This window comes from Neopelma chrysocephalum, unplaced genomic scaffold, assembly GCF_003984885.1.
Source record: "Neopelma chrysocephalum unplaced genomic scaffold, ASM398488v2 Primary Assembly neopelma1_25, whole genome shotgun sequence".
NCBI lineage: Eukaryota > Metazoa > Chordata > Aves > Passeriformes > Pipridae > Neopelma > Neopelma chrysocephalum.
The window spans coordinates 24,717,318-24,732,500 of record NW_020897694.1 but is presented as its reverse complement, the minus strand read 5'-3'; the positions used below and the strand labels follow the sequence as shown (position 1 = coordinate 24,732,500).

Sequence of the window (15,183 nt, the reverse complement as noted above, 5' to 3'; positions counted from 1 at the left end):
ATAACAAATTTGAAAGCTTTATAGACTGGTCAGCATGTATTTGTTACTCTGTATTTTAATTGAGACTGTTCAGCTACAAATTTTTCTCTGCTTAAAATGCGCCAAACCCACCAAAATTACTAGAAAAAAGAGGTGATACACAGGTGGTAAATTTATTATGTATCTTTTTTGTGTAAGAAAGAGGGAGGTTGTCTGTTTCAAAACTGCAATTCCTATGTTAAGCAGCTATTTGTGGTAATTGTTGGAGCTATTACAACCTGCCAGCATCTTTGCAAATGGGAGGGTTCAGTCTCCATTACAAATGCTGGAAGCTCTAAAACTGAGTTTTGCATTTAAAAGTAATGCAAATAAGACATGTCATGTATTTCCCTTTTTATACCCTCTTCCCCAACCTCTGCTGTGTCCCAAGGACACCAGGTGTGAAAACATATCTGAGAATCTACCTGCTGCTACTCAGCTGCAAATGGAAATTGCTACATTATTTACTTTCTCAGAGTTCTCTGTGACATCAATATTTATGAGACATTGACCAAATTCTTAAAAATTACTTGATATGAAAGACTTGATTGTGAATACATGCTAATGCAAAATGGAATGCATTTCTTAATCTTTATTCTCTTCCCAAACTGACTTTGGTACCACTGTTAACAATTTATAGGAAATGGTTGCATAATGTGCCCATAAACCACCTTTTTTTTTTTTATGAGTTGTTTATGTTGCGTAAAGCAGGGCAGCATGACTGGAATTACTGGTTTCCTTTCAATTTAAAAAAAAACCCAAACCATCAAGCCATCCACAAAACTGTTAATGTAATTTTCATTATGACATTTAATTGGAGTGTGCACGGGAGTAAAATAGTTCTCCCAGAACTGTTCAGATCTGCTCAGGAGGTTTATCGTCTGTACTCTTACAATGATACAAAATAATTTTATAGAACTGCTCACTGAAAAGATGATAAATTCCAATCTAGATGAGTTATGAAAGGAATAATAGGAATGGGCTATCCTATGTCAAGTAACTGGCTTAGCTTGCTACCCTGACAAGGTTTCTCTAGACACTTGAGAAACAAGTACAGACACTGTACAGATGGATGATAATTTATTTTTAAAGATTGTGTGCCAGAAAAGCACTACTAAAAACCCCCAAACCAACAACCAATCCACAAATCCAAAATCACTTGAAGTAAAAAAAAGAGTTATTGGCAAGACTTTTAGGAAAACAACCTAACATAGTGTATTACAATTTCTCAAGAGATAAACAAAACCAGTTAATTCCTGTTCACACTCTTGTTTTACTAAGGCAAGTATTATTTTGAGTACCACAGGCTAGGATGTGCCTTGAGTTTACAGAACAGTCTGTCTGCTCAACTGAGCAACTTCAGATTTAAATTTCCAGCATTTGAACAGAGGCCAAATTTATCCCATGTAATTTTAGTCCTTGTGTGAGGAGCCTAAATAGTGTAGTACTTCTGTGCAGTATATGATCTCTGTATCCCTGAGATGGGCAGAACTATTTCATTCCCTTGGCTGTCGGACATGTAAGGTCTGCCCAAACTCACCTGAGGAGCTGCAACCCCTGAAGAGATCATTCTTGTGGTCTTTTGTCCTCCCCTGTACTGGTTGTTACGTATGACCTTGTGGTGAACCAGGTCGGAGGGATAAAGCAATAGAAAATGAATCACTTTTAATGAGATATGTTTTCTGATAGCTGAGTCCCATGAACAATCTGTATTCAAGGTTAGGCAAAAACAAATGGCAGAAGAAGGAAAGTTAAAGACACAGCAAGCTGACAGGGCACAGGGGAGCTGGGGCATTTGTGGTAAGGAGCTGTCAGGTGAACTTAGCTGTAATATTAGTCTGTGCTCTAATTTAAGTGCCTCAGTTTAGTGCCTAAAAATAGGTGTGATTAATTAAAGATAAATTGTCTTTAATTATAAAGAATGCTATTTTGCAAAAATACCATTCCCCTTAGGTGTGTTTGGCTGTGCTGTTTGCTTGCATTGCTACTTTCGTGTAGGCTCTGTGAAATCTTACAATACTGCTTTAATGTACAGTATGTTGGTAATAGTTTAAAAACTTTGTTAAAATTTTCTGTAATGGTTTTAGGCTCTTATGATACGTTTTTTAAAAATTTGAAATTGGAAGGAAGTCTCTTTGCACTTTTGTGAATTCAGAAGCACAGCCTCAAGGGATCTGAAGAAAGGCCTGTGTGTCTGAAAGCTTATTTACTTTTTCCATATAGATGCTCATTTAATAAGAGATACTTCCTACCAACTCTGTATTCAAAAAAGAAGAAATCCTTGACTGCCATAAGTTGGTAGAGTTCCCCTGATCTTAGCGCTAGCTGAGCACCTTGGCTATGTACTCTGGACTGGGGAATCAAATTTGTGGTCAAATGCTGACTGGGGGAGTGGTGTGGAGAAAAGGAAAAAAGTCCCGCTGATGCCACCTTGTGGAAGTTTATAATGGCAACGAAAGGAGTTTTGCAGAGTTGCCCAACACACATGAGTTCAGGTTCTCGCAGTGTGACTGATTTCATGTGAACCCTGCCGTGCTTCTGTGAGATGGGAATTGTGAGCTCTGGGTGTGGTGCTGCCTGGCTGAGTATTTCTCCTGGCATGAGTGAGAACGTGTGTGCTAGCCCAGTTCTCCCAGCTGTCATAGATGTGGATGGATACTGTACTTCTGTCTCTTCCAAATTGAAATGAATTGCAGGCTTCTTCTTTTTGCACTCCTAGTACTTGGTCTTGTGGCATCTTTTGTGCAGGGTTAGGTGGTGGCCTCTTCTTCCACTTGAACTTCAAAGGTGGCTGGAGATTTTAAGGTATTCTTCACCTTGCTCTTCCATTTTTGCAGCTTAAGACTGAGTTTTCATTTGATCCTTTGATAGAAGTACTAGTTTGGGTTTTTTTAAATACATATATTTTACTGTTTGCATTTCAGTGTCAGTCATGCTTAGTGAAGACTAAGGTGTGTGTAAAGACAGATTCTGTTATAAGGCTGTTTTGCTTTATTGAGAGGGAGCTGCACCAGGTCCTTAGAAATTGCAGTTTAGCATAGCTGTTAGAGACATGAGCATCCTTTCTCTTCACGAGTAGACGTTTTTACAACCTTGATAGAAGAGGTGCAAAATATGTTAGGAAATATGCTCATATCAGTAGTGTAACGTAAAGGATAGGCATACTAAAAAGGAACATTAAACAAACAATCTTAGGCTAGGATATTTTCATACAAATAGTCCATTACATTGTCCATGAAAAGTCTGTGAGAATACACAGTATACAAGATGAGGTTCTGTAAAATCAAAACGCATTTTTCTGTTTTCACTTTGGATAGAGCCTTGACTAGAGGAAATACAAACCTGGCTTTCCTGAGGCTCTGAGAGAGCTCCAGCCCTCCCTTTTTCCACCATTTGTCTTTGTACTTGGAGTTGCTGAGTGTGTCGTGCTGCGGCTGTGAATGCCGTTGTGGTGGCCAGCAGAGAGCTCCTATTTCCGAGGCTGCCACCCCAGGCTTGTGCTGAGCTGCAGCGAGGATACCTGGGCTCTGAGGAAGCACTGCTTCTGCTACCTTTGGATTCCTTGTTCCTTGAAAGCTGTTTTATCTGTGTTTCTTGTTTGTGGTGAAGGATGAGGGGCTTTCAAAAGTGTTAATGAATTACTGAAGAGACCTGAAAATATGGTGGTCATATGGGTTCCTGGTTTATAGTGATTTATGTACATTGTTTTCTATTTCTAAATATTTATTTTGATGGTGTAAATTTCATTACTAAGGAAGCCGAACTTTTTCTCAAATCCACAGAGTTTAGAAACACCAGCACTTCAACAACTTTCGTTTACTGTCCGACGAGGGGAATTATTGGCTGTGATTGGACCTGTAGGAGCTGGAAAAGTAAGTCTTAGTGTTTATCCCATTCTGTAACGCTTTTATGAGTCTTTTAAATGTGAAAACTAGAAACTTAAAACTGTACACTTCCTTTCTGTGTATAAAAACACACTTCACATCAAGATACTGGCATTCAAGAAAGGCTGATGTCCTTCTGGGTGTGGTTTGGAGTTAGGCAGTACTTTATATGTTGCTTCTAGACTGCATCTAGAGGTTACTAGTGGTTTTCTACTGTTAGCAGTAGTTTGAGTGACAGAGTGAAATATGCCATCGTGCCAGTAAACACTGCTCAGTCTCTGTGATGTCTTTAATGCAACCAAACTTATTAATTATTTTTTTTCAATATTTTCTAGTCTTCTCTCTTAAGTGCCGTGCTTGGTGAGCTGCCTAAAGACAAAGGTTTGATAAATGTTACAGGAAGAATCGCCTATGTTTCTCAGCAGCCTTGGGTGTTTTCTGGCACAGTAAGAAGTAATATACTGTTTGACAAGGAATATGAGAAAGAAAAATACGAAAAAGTTTTAAAAGTCTGTGCTCTTAAAAAGGTAAGGCTTTATCTTTGTGTGTTTTATTTCCATGTTTGTTATTTTTATCGTAGTGTTCTTTTAGGCTTGTGGTACATGCTGCAATATGTAATATCTACAATTGATTATTATTAGTAGCATGTGAAATAAGTCCTGTTACTTAACAGAAATATGTGTAATTTTTTTTGCCATCCCTCTGTAAGCACCTTCTTTTAATTCTTAAAACTTCCACTAGGGGGAGGCGTAGCTTTTGTGAAGTACAGACACGTTATTGAAAAGGCTATTCTCTATTATTTAATTTCATAATTGCATTTTAGCCCTTTTCACGGATATTATGGTAGGGGTGTGTGCAAATGCAATAAGAGGCAGAAAACAAACGATCAACCTAGCACTATTTGTGACTTCCATTTTGTAAATATTCTGTATGGTTTTCTTTAAAGTAAATGTCATGTGTATCGTGTGTTATGTGTTGCTAACAGCTATCAAAAGAACCCTAGGGCTATATATTGGAGAACTTGCTGAACCCAAGTAGTTTTATGAAAAAATATTTTTGAAAGGTCTGTGCATAAAGGAGTTTGTGACATGAGATATAGAAGAGGATTAAGCCAGATTTGTCAAGAAACAGACGTTTTGCTTGGCAGCTAAAAAGGTTTTATGCAGCATGTTACGATATTCCTGTCAGCAGCGACACAGGTGAAAAGCAGATGGTTGCCGTAATGAACATTTTTTGCAAGGTTTTAACACATGGCAGATAGTTTTAATATCGCCTGCTGAGATCAGTCATATGCTGTTATATAAACTTGAAGTTTTAATGATTTTAAAAGACAGCAAACTGCATTAAAAAAATCCACACTTTATATTTGATGGTAGCTTTGCTTTCATATTTTTCTTGCAAATTTGCGTATCTTATAAAAGCTGTGAATAAACTTTAAGAATATGTGTTATAGCTTAGTATAAAACTTCTGTATTTCCTGAATAGGAAATACAATGATTTGCAATGGAACACCATACAATTTTTTTGTCTTATTCATAGTCCCTACCCCAAAATTAACCATATCTGTGATGAATGTTGTTGTTTCTGTTGAATTCATTGCAGTAAGAATAAAAGTAATGCAGTTTTTATTGACATTGGCAAGCTAATTTACTCATAATATTTCAATTTCTATTTCTTGTGACAGCTCATTTTTTTCAAATAAAAAATAAATAATTTACCACTAGACATTTTAGTATTTTGTTTGATTTTCTGAATCCCCAAATATTCCTTGTAAGACTAAGAATAGTAGTGCACTTTCCTCTGAAGAAAACGTGAACTTCATGATCTCATCTATTTTTTCTGCTTTCTTAGTTACCTTTTCCTGAAAGTACAGAGTCATAAAGTAACTGCAGGTATTTCATTTAGTATGAAACCTTGTATTTTAAGGTGAGATGTTAATACTTTTTAAATAAGAAAATGTTATGTTGATGCAGCTTTTTCGGTCTTTGAAGTTAAAATGATTTTTAAAAAAAAATATTGCTCTCTGTTCTTTCATGTTCACAGGACTTGGAATTATTAGCAAATGGTGACCTAACAGTAATAGGAGATCGTGGAGCTACTCTGAGTGGGGGACAGAAGGCCCGTGTAAACCTGGCCAGGCTAGTGGTTTTTTATTGTTTCTAAAAATTTCCAGACTTCAGTGACTAAAGTAAACTAATGTAAGACTGTGATACTGACATTTCTTTATACCTTTTAGAGCTGTGTATCAAGATGCAGACATCTATCTTTTGGATGATCCACTGAGTGCAGTAGATGCTGAAGTCGGAAGACATTTGTTTGAAAAGTATGTTACTGCTTTATTTTCGTTTACAGTGCAAATGTTATATTGTAATTCCTTATAGAAAAATTTGAGAAAGCATTTCTGGGGAGATGGATTTCCTCACAAAACTTACTACATTCACTTCCTGCATTTGTTTTTCCTCTATTTTATGTAATTGAAAGATTTTCCCCAACTGTGTCTTTGGTTTTGTTCTTTATTTTTAAAAGCCCTCTAAAAATCTGTTTTGTAGATATTATATCTGTAATTATTCTTAAGGGAATATATGCCATTTTCTTAAGGAAAATGTGAGATTTCATACGTGAGTATTGGGGTTTATGAATAATGTGTTTTATTAATATTAGTACTGAGTGAAGAATAATATGGGGTGGGATTTTAAATCACTTCTTAGTTTCCTACGCTTAATTTGCCATTAATAAGCACTTAATTCGAGTGGCTAAAGGAAAGGACAGAACTGTCTTAGATTCTTGAATGATTTTTTGTTTTGGTTCTTGAATGGTTGAAATTTCTCTTGATATGTGAAACAGGGAACATGGTCTGCAGAGTGGATTGGAGAGAGCAGAAATAGAGGAAAAGAGAATGCATAACTTTACCATGTAAGAGAGGGATATTGGACTTTCATCCATTCCCCAAAAAATAGGAGAATGTTCATTAATGTCAGGTTCCCTTCTCAATGAATTTCCTCTTCTCCATCTCTCTGTTTGAAACTCCCTAATCTACGGCTCGTAATGAGTATGAGAGTAATTCAGTCACTTCCAGCCAGTGTTTTGTCCTTGCTTCTTCATAGGCTATAACTCTCTGTATTAAAAGGCATAATCTAGAATTTATTAGAAATAGAAGAAAAAAATTCCATTGATGGAATTCACTGGGCTTTGGTTGAGGCCTTCAATGAGAATGTTTTCTTAATCATACTTGCATCCTTGGAATTCCATGCTCCAAATACATGAATTAATTTGGTTTTACTGTTGTTCCCTTCTGTCCACCCCTAGATAATCATAAAAACTTATCTTGCAGAAATGGGCATTGAAATTGCATTGAGTAGCATCGGCATATATGTTCTTTTGTCCCCATAAGGGGAAGCTTTTAGTATCTAAATTTGAAAATTGTGCATCCTATTGATGTTTTCAGTTTCTAATCTGGACTCTCTGAAACTCCATCAACATTTTGTTTTATTTTATTGATTTCTTCAAATGTTTGTTTCCATCAGCTAGTATGGAGTAAGAGATTTATGATGCATAGGCTTTATGTTAATTTTTTACCTGCCATGACTGATAGATGGAGTTCATTACTTCTGTAGTTCACATATGCTATTCAGTTCCTTTAGCGCCTGTTGAAGCTCTCTAGGCTTTAGCTGCTGGTTTTCTGTTTCTGCACAAGATCTCTCCGCAGCTCCGGCGTCTGACTGTATCCGTGGTTGAGTTCTGAAAGTTCACCCACCTGAGCTGTTAACCTGAAGTCTTAAGGTGTTTTCATGAAGAGGATAACAGGAAAGTACAGTGGTGCCTTGTGAAGGAGTTCAGACTGCCTCTTAACTTATTCTATCTTTTACGTGAGGTGTGACATTAGCAGCACTACATCCTACTGCAAAACTGGAAGCTAGAAGCCATTGCTCTGTGAGCACAGTGTGTGTTTTGCTGATAAATGTGTGGAGGTGAGGAGGAATAAGGAAGTTATCTCAAAGAATTTGAAACTCAGAGAACCAGCTGAGGTTGTTCTGTCCTTTTTTTATTCTCGTCAACTGTAGATCAGTTGGAGCAAAACACATAAAAGTAGAATGAAAGCATTTTTTAGAAAATGGACTGGGTGGAGTAGTAGTGGGAAGGAAAACTGAGCAATGACTCCCTCTGCAAGATTTTAAAGGAGGGTTTTTTTACAAACAGAAGTTGTCTTCTGAGGCTTTCATGGAAGCTGTAAAACATGAGTGAGGAGAGTGTTATGTTCAGTAGCTTGCTTTGTAAAATAACGCAAAACATGTTCTTTAATGCTTCCTGAATAGTGCTAGAAATGTGGAGTAGACAGAGCACTTGGGCAAGAACGATTTCTTAGAACATGGTGCTAAGGAATGTCTCAGACACCACTTCATGCAGGCTACCCCCCAGGAGTCCAAACCACGAGGCTTGAAACAATGGATGAGATGGAAGAAGCAGGATTTTTTTAATGAGAATCTGAAGTGGATATTGTTCAGTTCACTCACTCTTTTTTTTTCTTGTAATTTTATATTAATGTTTAATTCTTTTACAAGCGTCTAGTCTGTGTTTACATCAAAGATAGGTATGTTCCTAGTAATTCCCTAGAGCTGTGGTCTGTGGACAGCTGGTTTATTACATTTACTGCTTTCCCTCATTCTGTTTGGCTTCTGTAGTAAACAGTTTAAAATATATAAATACTTTTCAAATGAGAAAGAATGCAAGTAGCACATCTCCAGTGGAAAAAGTCCATGATATTATTAATAAGGGATTGTGGCTCTTAAGAATTTCTTCATGATACAGTTAGGTTTTTCTGTGGATGATGGAGCAGATAAAGACAGTTTTTCGATGCATTCCTCTTTCCTGATCAGTTTCCTTAGGGACTAGGAAGGTATAAACTGAAGATTTTCTATTTTCATGTTTTTCTGGTTTTGTGTTATTTGTAGCCTTTTTCCTGTGAGTTGTTTTGATAGTTAACAGTAGGCCTTTTTCCAGTAGGGCGGTACCAGTATTGTTTTATGGTTTGTCACATATTTGTAGGTATATATGAAAATATACCTTTACATATATATATATATTTATATAAAAATAGCTTTTAATAACTTCTAAGAAATGCAGTATTTTGAGACCTTTGGTTTTGAAATGAAGGACAGTCATTATAGATGCAGTGACACATTTCCTTGTATGATGAAGTTTGGAATAGTGTGTGATTTCTGAGAAAATCATTCAGTTGCACTTGGATCCCAAGAAATTTTCTGCTCTGCCTGTTTATCTTTATAAACATACTTCTATAGATGATATGGTTTCAGATAATATTTAGATAAAAATTAAATTGCGTCCCATCAGTGGTATTGACTCAAAAATCATGTTCTTAAGAGTGAGATTTATATTTCATTGTCTATTGAAACATGCTCTTTTCTAGGTATTGTTCCTTCCCTTGCATCTTTTCCAGTGACAGGAGCCAGTCTCAGCTGATGATCAGCCTGATTTCTTTCTGTTCCTCCTCTTTGCTTATGAGAGTGGACAGTTACAGGACAGTTTATGAATCTTTTAAAATCAGATCTAAAGTTCTGATGATTCTCTGGAACTAGATAAAAGCTGCAGAAGACATGACTGCATTTATCACAGTACGATAATGAACTTAAGCATCTATTCAGATGGAATACTTTGGAACTAGGTAGTGGCCTTCAGTAGGAACTCAGTGGACATGCAGCTGGGCAGTGGGGCATAGAATAAACATATGTTGAGGCTGACCAGAGAGTCACCTGGCAAGTTGACCAGATGTCCTGAAAGATAAAATCTCTCCATTGCTGTCTGAGGTAACTCTGTGTTCCTCTTCAGGAGGGGGAAGGGAGCAGGCATGATTTTGTGGCAAAGATGTCCTTCACAATTGCAGGAAAAGGTGAGGAAGAATTGAACTGACAGCAAATGAGAGCAGAAAATTCCATCATGCAAAGTGCATGGATTAAGAGATCCTGACTTACTCATTGCATTCTTACCTAAGCCCCAGAAGTGCTTGAGGGGAGGAGCAAAATGAAGTAGGGAAAATGAGTAAAAGGATTTATTTTTTTTAACTAGATATACAGATCAAGTATTTACTTACTCTATTTAATTTCATTTTTGGAACCCTTAGGAGTCCATGAATGCTTCCAGTGTCATATCTCTCTCTCTAAGCGGGGTGTGCTTGTAAATCTCATGTAACATTTGAACTTGGAGGAAAAAGTGCTGTTATGTTGGTGTAGGTAATTAGAAGCAAGTGAAGCTCATCAGTCCTGTAAAACTAGCAGATAAAAGCTAGCATGTCTCATTTCTGTAGAGGGATTACAGGTACAATCAGTGTGTCAGGGGAACCAAGCAATGATAGCCCTGGCATGCACTTGCCAGTGCTGTGTTTAAGGGCATATACGTATTACATGCTTTGTCCACTGACGACAGATGTACTGGGGTGGCAGTATCTAATTTCAGGGATTTCACTCTACTTCTTTCAAGTGGGATCTCTGTAAACCAAGAATCTCTTTAAGACTTCTCTGTTTGTGTTTCAGACCTGGTCTATGCTCATTATTGTTTCTGATACCATTGCAGTTGTTACAGCTCCAATGAGAATTTCTGGGCAAACTTGAATACCCTGTACTTCTATTTTTGTATTATAGGTGTTGCTCTTAAAAATGTATTAGTTGTATCTTTCAGTTTAGATGATACAGTTGAAATTCCTTGAGCTTTGTAGTGTTTATGGTAGGGAATATGTTTAAAATGTATGAACGTGTTGTAGTAATGTTGCTTAGGGTTTTGGGGGTTTGTTTTTGGTTTTTTACACAAAATGAAAAGCATAAATGTGATCTCTGTACATTGTATGTTTTCAAAAAACTTTAAAATTTTAAGTTTATGATATCACTGCCTTTTTTTTTTTTTAAATCACACAATACGAAAAAAAACCCCAAACACAACACTTGCAGAATCCCAGTGTAGTTAGGTGCTTTAGTGGTCTGTGGGGGCAGTTGCAAAACAATATTATGAATTCTAAATCAGAAATGGGTTTGGGGGGGGGGAGGTCGGCAAATTTGCATAGGAACAGTTCACGAAGAGCTACTTAAATACCAAGAATCTCTGGCTCAAAAAGTTCCTAATACTTTGTAAGCTGGAAATCTGTGCCAGAGGAAGCATCACACTGTGTTTGCTTATATGCTTTCTCCAGCCATCCAATGCTACCTCGTGCCCAGAACAAGGCGATGGATTTTGTGGACCAGTTATACTTGTGCATTAGTTCAGTGGAGACTTGTCATGAGATGGAGATAAATGATTGTCAAGGTAAACATGGAAATAGAAGCAGCATAGTAGAAGTAGAGACCGCATAGTAGAAGTAGGTGGTTGGGGTTTTTGTCTCTCAAACATTTCACTTTTTTTTTTTTTTTTTTTACTTTTCTAAATTTTGAAATGTACAAAAACAACTGGGGGATTGTTCTCCCTAAGCCACTGAAATGGAAAGGGAAGGGAGAGGAAAGCAAATGTAGGAAGTAAATGAGTATAACAAAGGTTTTATGCCTGTGAGCACTTTCTGCATGTGCTTTAATTTCATTTCAGTGGTTATTTTCATTGAAATGAATATAAGTATTACTAGAGTGAAGTTAAACTGGCATGTGAACTTGCAAAAAGGAGTGGGAAAAAGAATGGTAAGGAAGAAAGTAGAATCATTAAAGAGACACTTTGCAGAGGTGAAAGAAAGCTGTTTCTTGGAGATAAAAACTTAAAAAAGATTAAAGAACAACTTGTCTCAGAGAAAAGCAAACCTGATAGCGAAGGGAGAATAAATCAGGATTCGAAAGCACGAAGACTGCCTTTGCACTGAGGAGCACTGTGTTGCTGTAGGCCTCCTTCTCAGTGTCTCCTACTTCATGCTCTGCATTATCAAAGCTCAAGCTAATTTTTTTAATTGTATACCAGTTTGCTGTCAAAGTGCAGTTGGCTTTTTAAATGGACGATAGTATATTGTTACTTAGGTTTGTTAACTTAGAATATTGTTTGTTTGCTTGTTTGTTTGTTTTTGTTGAATTGGAAGAATGTAATTTCTGGAGAGGTCTGTCCTGATTCTGGTATTCCTGATGATGTATGAAGGTCATTGGTGCTATATTTTTGGGGGTAGAAAACTAAGCAATGTTAAAGGCAGTTCTGGAGGGATTTGGGAAGTCTTGGTTGCAGGATGTGAATTAATAGACACGTGCACGCAGCAGGGATAAGTGCGAAGTGTTGAGTCCACGAATACACAATGAGCAAGGATCAGTAGTGTGGTAGTTTTATGGAAAAGGAGGTGTAGAGTGTGATAGATCACAAATCATCAACATCATGCTCTTGTTAAGGAAACTGTGCCCTGGGATTTATGACCAGTAGTGTATCTGGCAGTACAAGTAAAGTAACCCTCCTGTTACGTTTTGTAGGTGTAAGGTCTCAGCTGAAATAATGTTTCAATTTTGTGCGCTTCCAAAAAATGCAGAACAGCTTCACACATCAGTGCAGGTGGTCAAGTACATTCAGGTGTCCAGGGCGGGGAGGAATAGAAAAATAAAACATCAGAAAACTATTTGTCGGTTTAAAAAAAAAAAGTGTATTTGGAGGGGTTTTTTTTTGTTAATTTTTTTTTTTTGCTTTTCTTTTGTTTCTGGAGGGGAAAGACTTAATGTATAAACTCATCTACTGACTTCAGGAAATAGTGGATTGAAATGGCACCAAAGGATGCAAATTTGGACTTCAGAGTAGAATTTTGTAATGGCAAAGGTAGCATGCGCCTGGAATACATTTTCAAGGATGTTGAAATTTTTGTTGAGCTTCAACATGTAGAGCAACCAATTTAACATCTCCCAGGAATACTTTTAAATTGCTTATTACTTGGGGAAGAGGATGCAACTGTCATAGTCCCTTCATCTCCCCTTTTCTTGTACTCAAGAAAGGCTAAAGAGCCTTTGGGTCTTCTCTGACTGGATCTTTTCTGATTGTGCACGTGTGTGCATTTGTGTGTTTAATAAAGTTGGCAATGGCGACTGGAGTTTGTGCAGTAATTTTTCCTGTTGTTATACATTAAATGCTCACAGACTAACAGATTATGCCTCTTGAGAGTAATTGAGAAGGACAAGAAAGATGAATTTTGTAGGGTTTTAAACAGCAAGTAAAAAGGTGGTAGCAGTTCTTGGTGTGCTCCAGCAAATGTCTGAAGCCTTGGACCAGTTATGTCACCGGCTAGGCAGACTTTCCCTGGATTCTCGTATCAACAGTAAGAAAGGGAAACGCTGTCAGATGGTGATTCAACTAGAATTACATTTCTCACCTAGAATTGATGGTTGTTTTTTTTTCAGCTATAAGAGCAGTATTTCTAGCAGTAGATGGATGATGAAACGAAGCCTTAGTGAGTCAGTTAGAAAAATAAACACTTATGGACTATTTTGGAGTGGGTTTTTTTCAGTTCTAAGACAAGACCAAGTTTTCACTAATAAGGAGTTCAGTGAGCTCTCTGATTTTTGTGCCTGCCCTTTAACGACATTCGGTTTTGCTGAGCCTCTCTTTTAATCCAGGGTTGAACTTCGGCTTCACTCTTCTGTGGTAGCCAAGGCACTGTATAAAGTTTAATGCTCACGCTAAGCTGCAGAGTGAATGTTGTCCAATAGGAGAGAGAATATTGGGAAAAAGAGACCCCTGGTGGCCTAGTGGTTAGCGTGCAGGACTTTCACTGCTGCGACCACGGGTTCGATTCCCCGGTCTCCTGGCCTGATGGAGGTCGTTAGCCCTGTGTGGCCATCCATCTATGAGAAGGACACTCTAAACAAACCTACGTCCTGAGGACCTCACTGCCATTGTCCAAGCTTGCTTGGCCCCGGCAGATGAACCTTAGGATTAAAGGGTGGGCTCAGTTCAGCGCAGGCTGTGTCTCACCTAAAAAATCCATTGCGCAGGCTGGAAAGGTAAAAAGACCTTTCCCCAAATCTTCGTTCGCGAAGATGGGCCATTATATATATTATTGGGAAAAAAATTAAAAACTGGTTTTGAACATAGAACTCAAGTAGTTTGATGTTTTGAAACAAATGTCAAGTATTTACTTAGTGTTTTACTAGTTTTTCAACTTCTGTGCTTCATCATGACACAGTATATTAATTGGCAAAATTTTCTATTGAGCTATCTGAGCAGTGAGTTGTTTAATAGATCTAAGCGTATACTCTTTGTTGTGATTTTTCATGCCTGTGCTCATGCCAGTGAATTGTGGCAAGAGTGAACTGATATATCAGTGGAAATACGAATTTCCACAGAGGTTATCTTTTGCTTACTCTCTTGAGATCAAGATGACCCAGGATACTGTGCTTACAGCTCTCACAGTTCTAATTGGTTTGCTCTGATGCTGTGATAACCCACTTTTTTTCGTCTTCTTCCCCACCCCCCTTGAAATGCAAACATAAAGTACAGCGGGCTCATTGTGGCTCAGGATCAAGATTTCAAGGTTTTGAACCACTGGATTTTCTAATGGCTGGTTGTCCCAGTAAGCTGTTAGACGTACACCTGGCACAAAGAAAATTCAGTGATTGGAGTGGTATGTGGACTGTGGGACTTATATAAGGGAAAGATAGATAACTTCTCAGTGAATACCTGGTATATTCTCTTTTGGCAACTTTCCTGCTAGCCCTTTCCTGTAGCCCCTCTGATGTTTGTCCAGTTCTTTCTGTAGGTTTTGTGGAACATTATGTTTTGTTGGATCTCTTCAGCTGGTGCTCTTCTTACCTTGTGGTTTGTTTCAGTGACTGCTCAGAGGGTGGACAGTAACTACACCAGAGTAATGCTCCCATGAAGAACTTGGTGTATAAATAATTGCAATTGCTCACGTAGTCATGCTGCTGCAAATGCGTTGATTAATTGTTATCTTGGCCATCTAAGAATATTGTGGTTTTATAGTTGCATCTTGAATGCTGCATATCAAGCATATAACTTTCTCAGGAAGAGTGTTGCTTTTAACTTAATTTTACTGCCCAGTTTATTTGGAAAACTATAATATACTTTCTGCCTGTAATTATGCTAATTGGTAGTATTAACCATGTACTTCCTGTAGTCTTTGTAGGAGTGACAAAATAGATATTAAAAGTTGCATGGAGAGTTAATTGAATGTATGAAACACAGTAAGCAATGTGATATTGCTGCTGTTAAGGTGGTTTTTTTTTTCTGCCTTACTCCCTTACTGCTTATTTGCATTTCTGCATTGAATTTTTACTACTGAATTGCTGTAGTTTTGGTTGGGGTTTGTTTTGGAGAA

General features: G+C 37.6%; 1 protein-coding gene across 8 annotated transcripts in view; it reads left to right on the top strand.

The window, feature by feature from the left end:
• The window catches only part of ABCC4 (ATP binding cassette subfamily C member 4), a 148,077-nt gene that overhangs the window by 31,267 nt on the left and 101,627 nt on the right, over positions 1-15,183 (top strand). For all 8 annotated transcript variants that reach the window (XM_027674632.1, XM_027674633.1, XM_027674635.1 and 5 more), the window contains 4 exons: positions 3,801-3,890; positions 4,238-4,429; positions 5,946-6,040; positions 6,139-6,225. In XM_027674632.1, the coding sequence (XP_027530433.1) occupies positions 3,801-3,890; positions 4,238-4,429; positions 5,946-6,040; positions 6,139-6,225 (464 nt within the window). The remainder of the gene's footprint in view (positions 1-3,800; positions 3,891-4,237; positions 4,430-5,945; positions 6,041-6,138; positions 6,226-15,183) is intronic.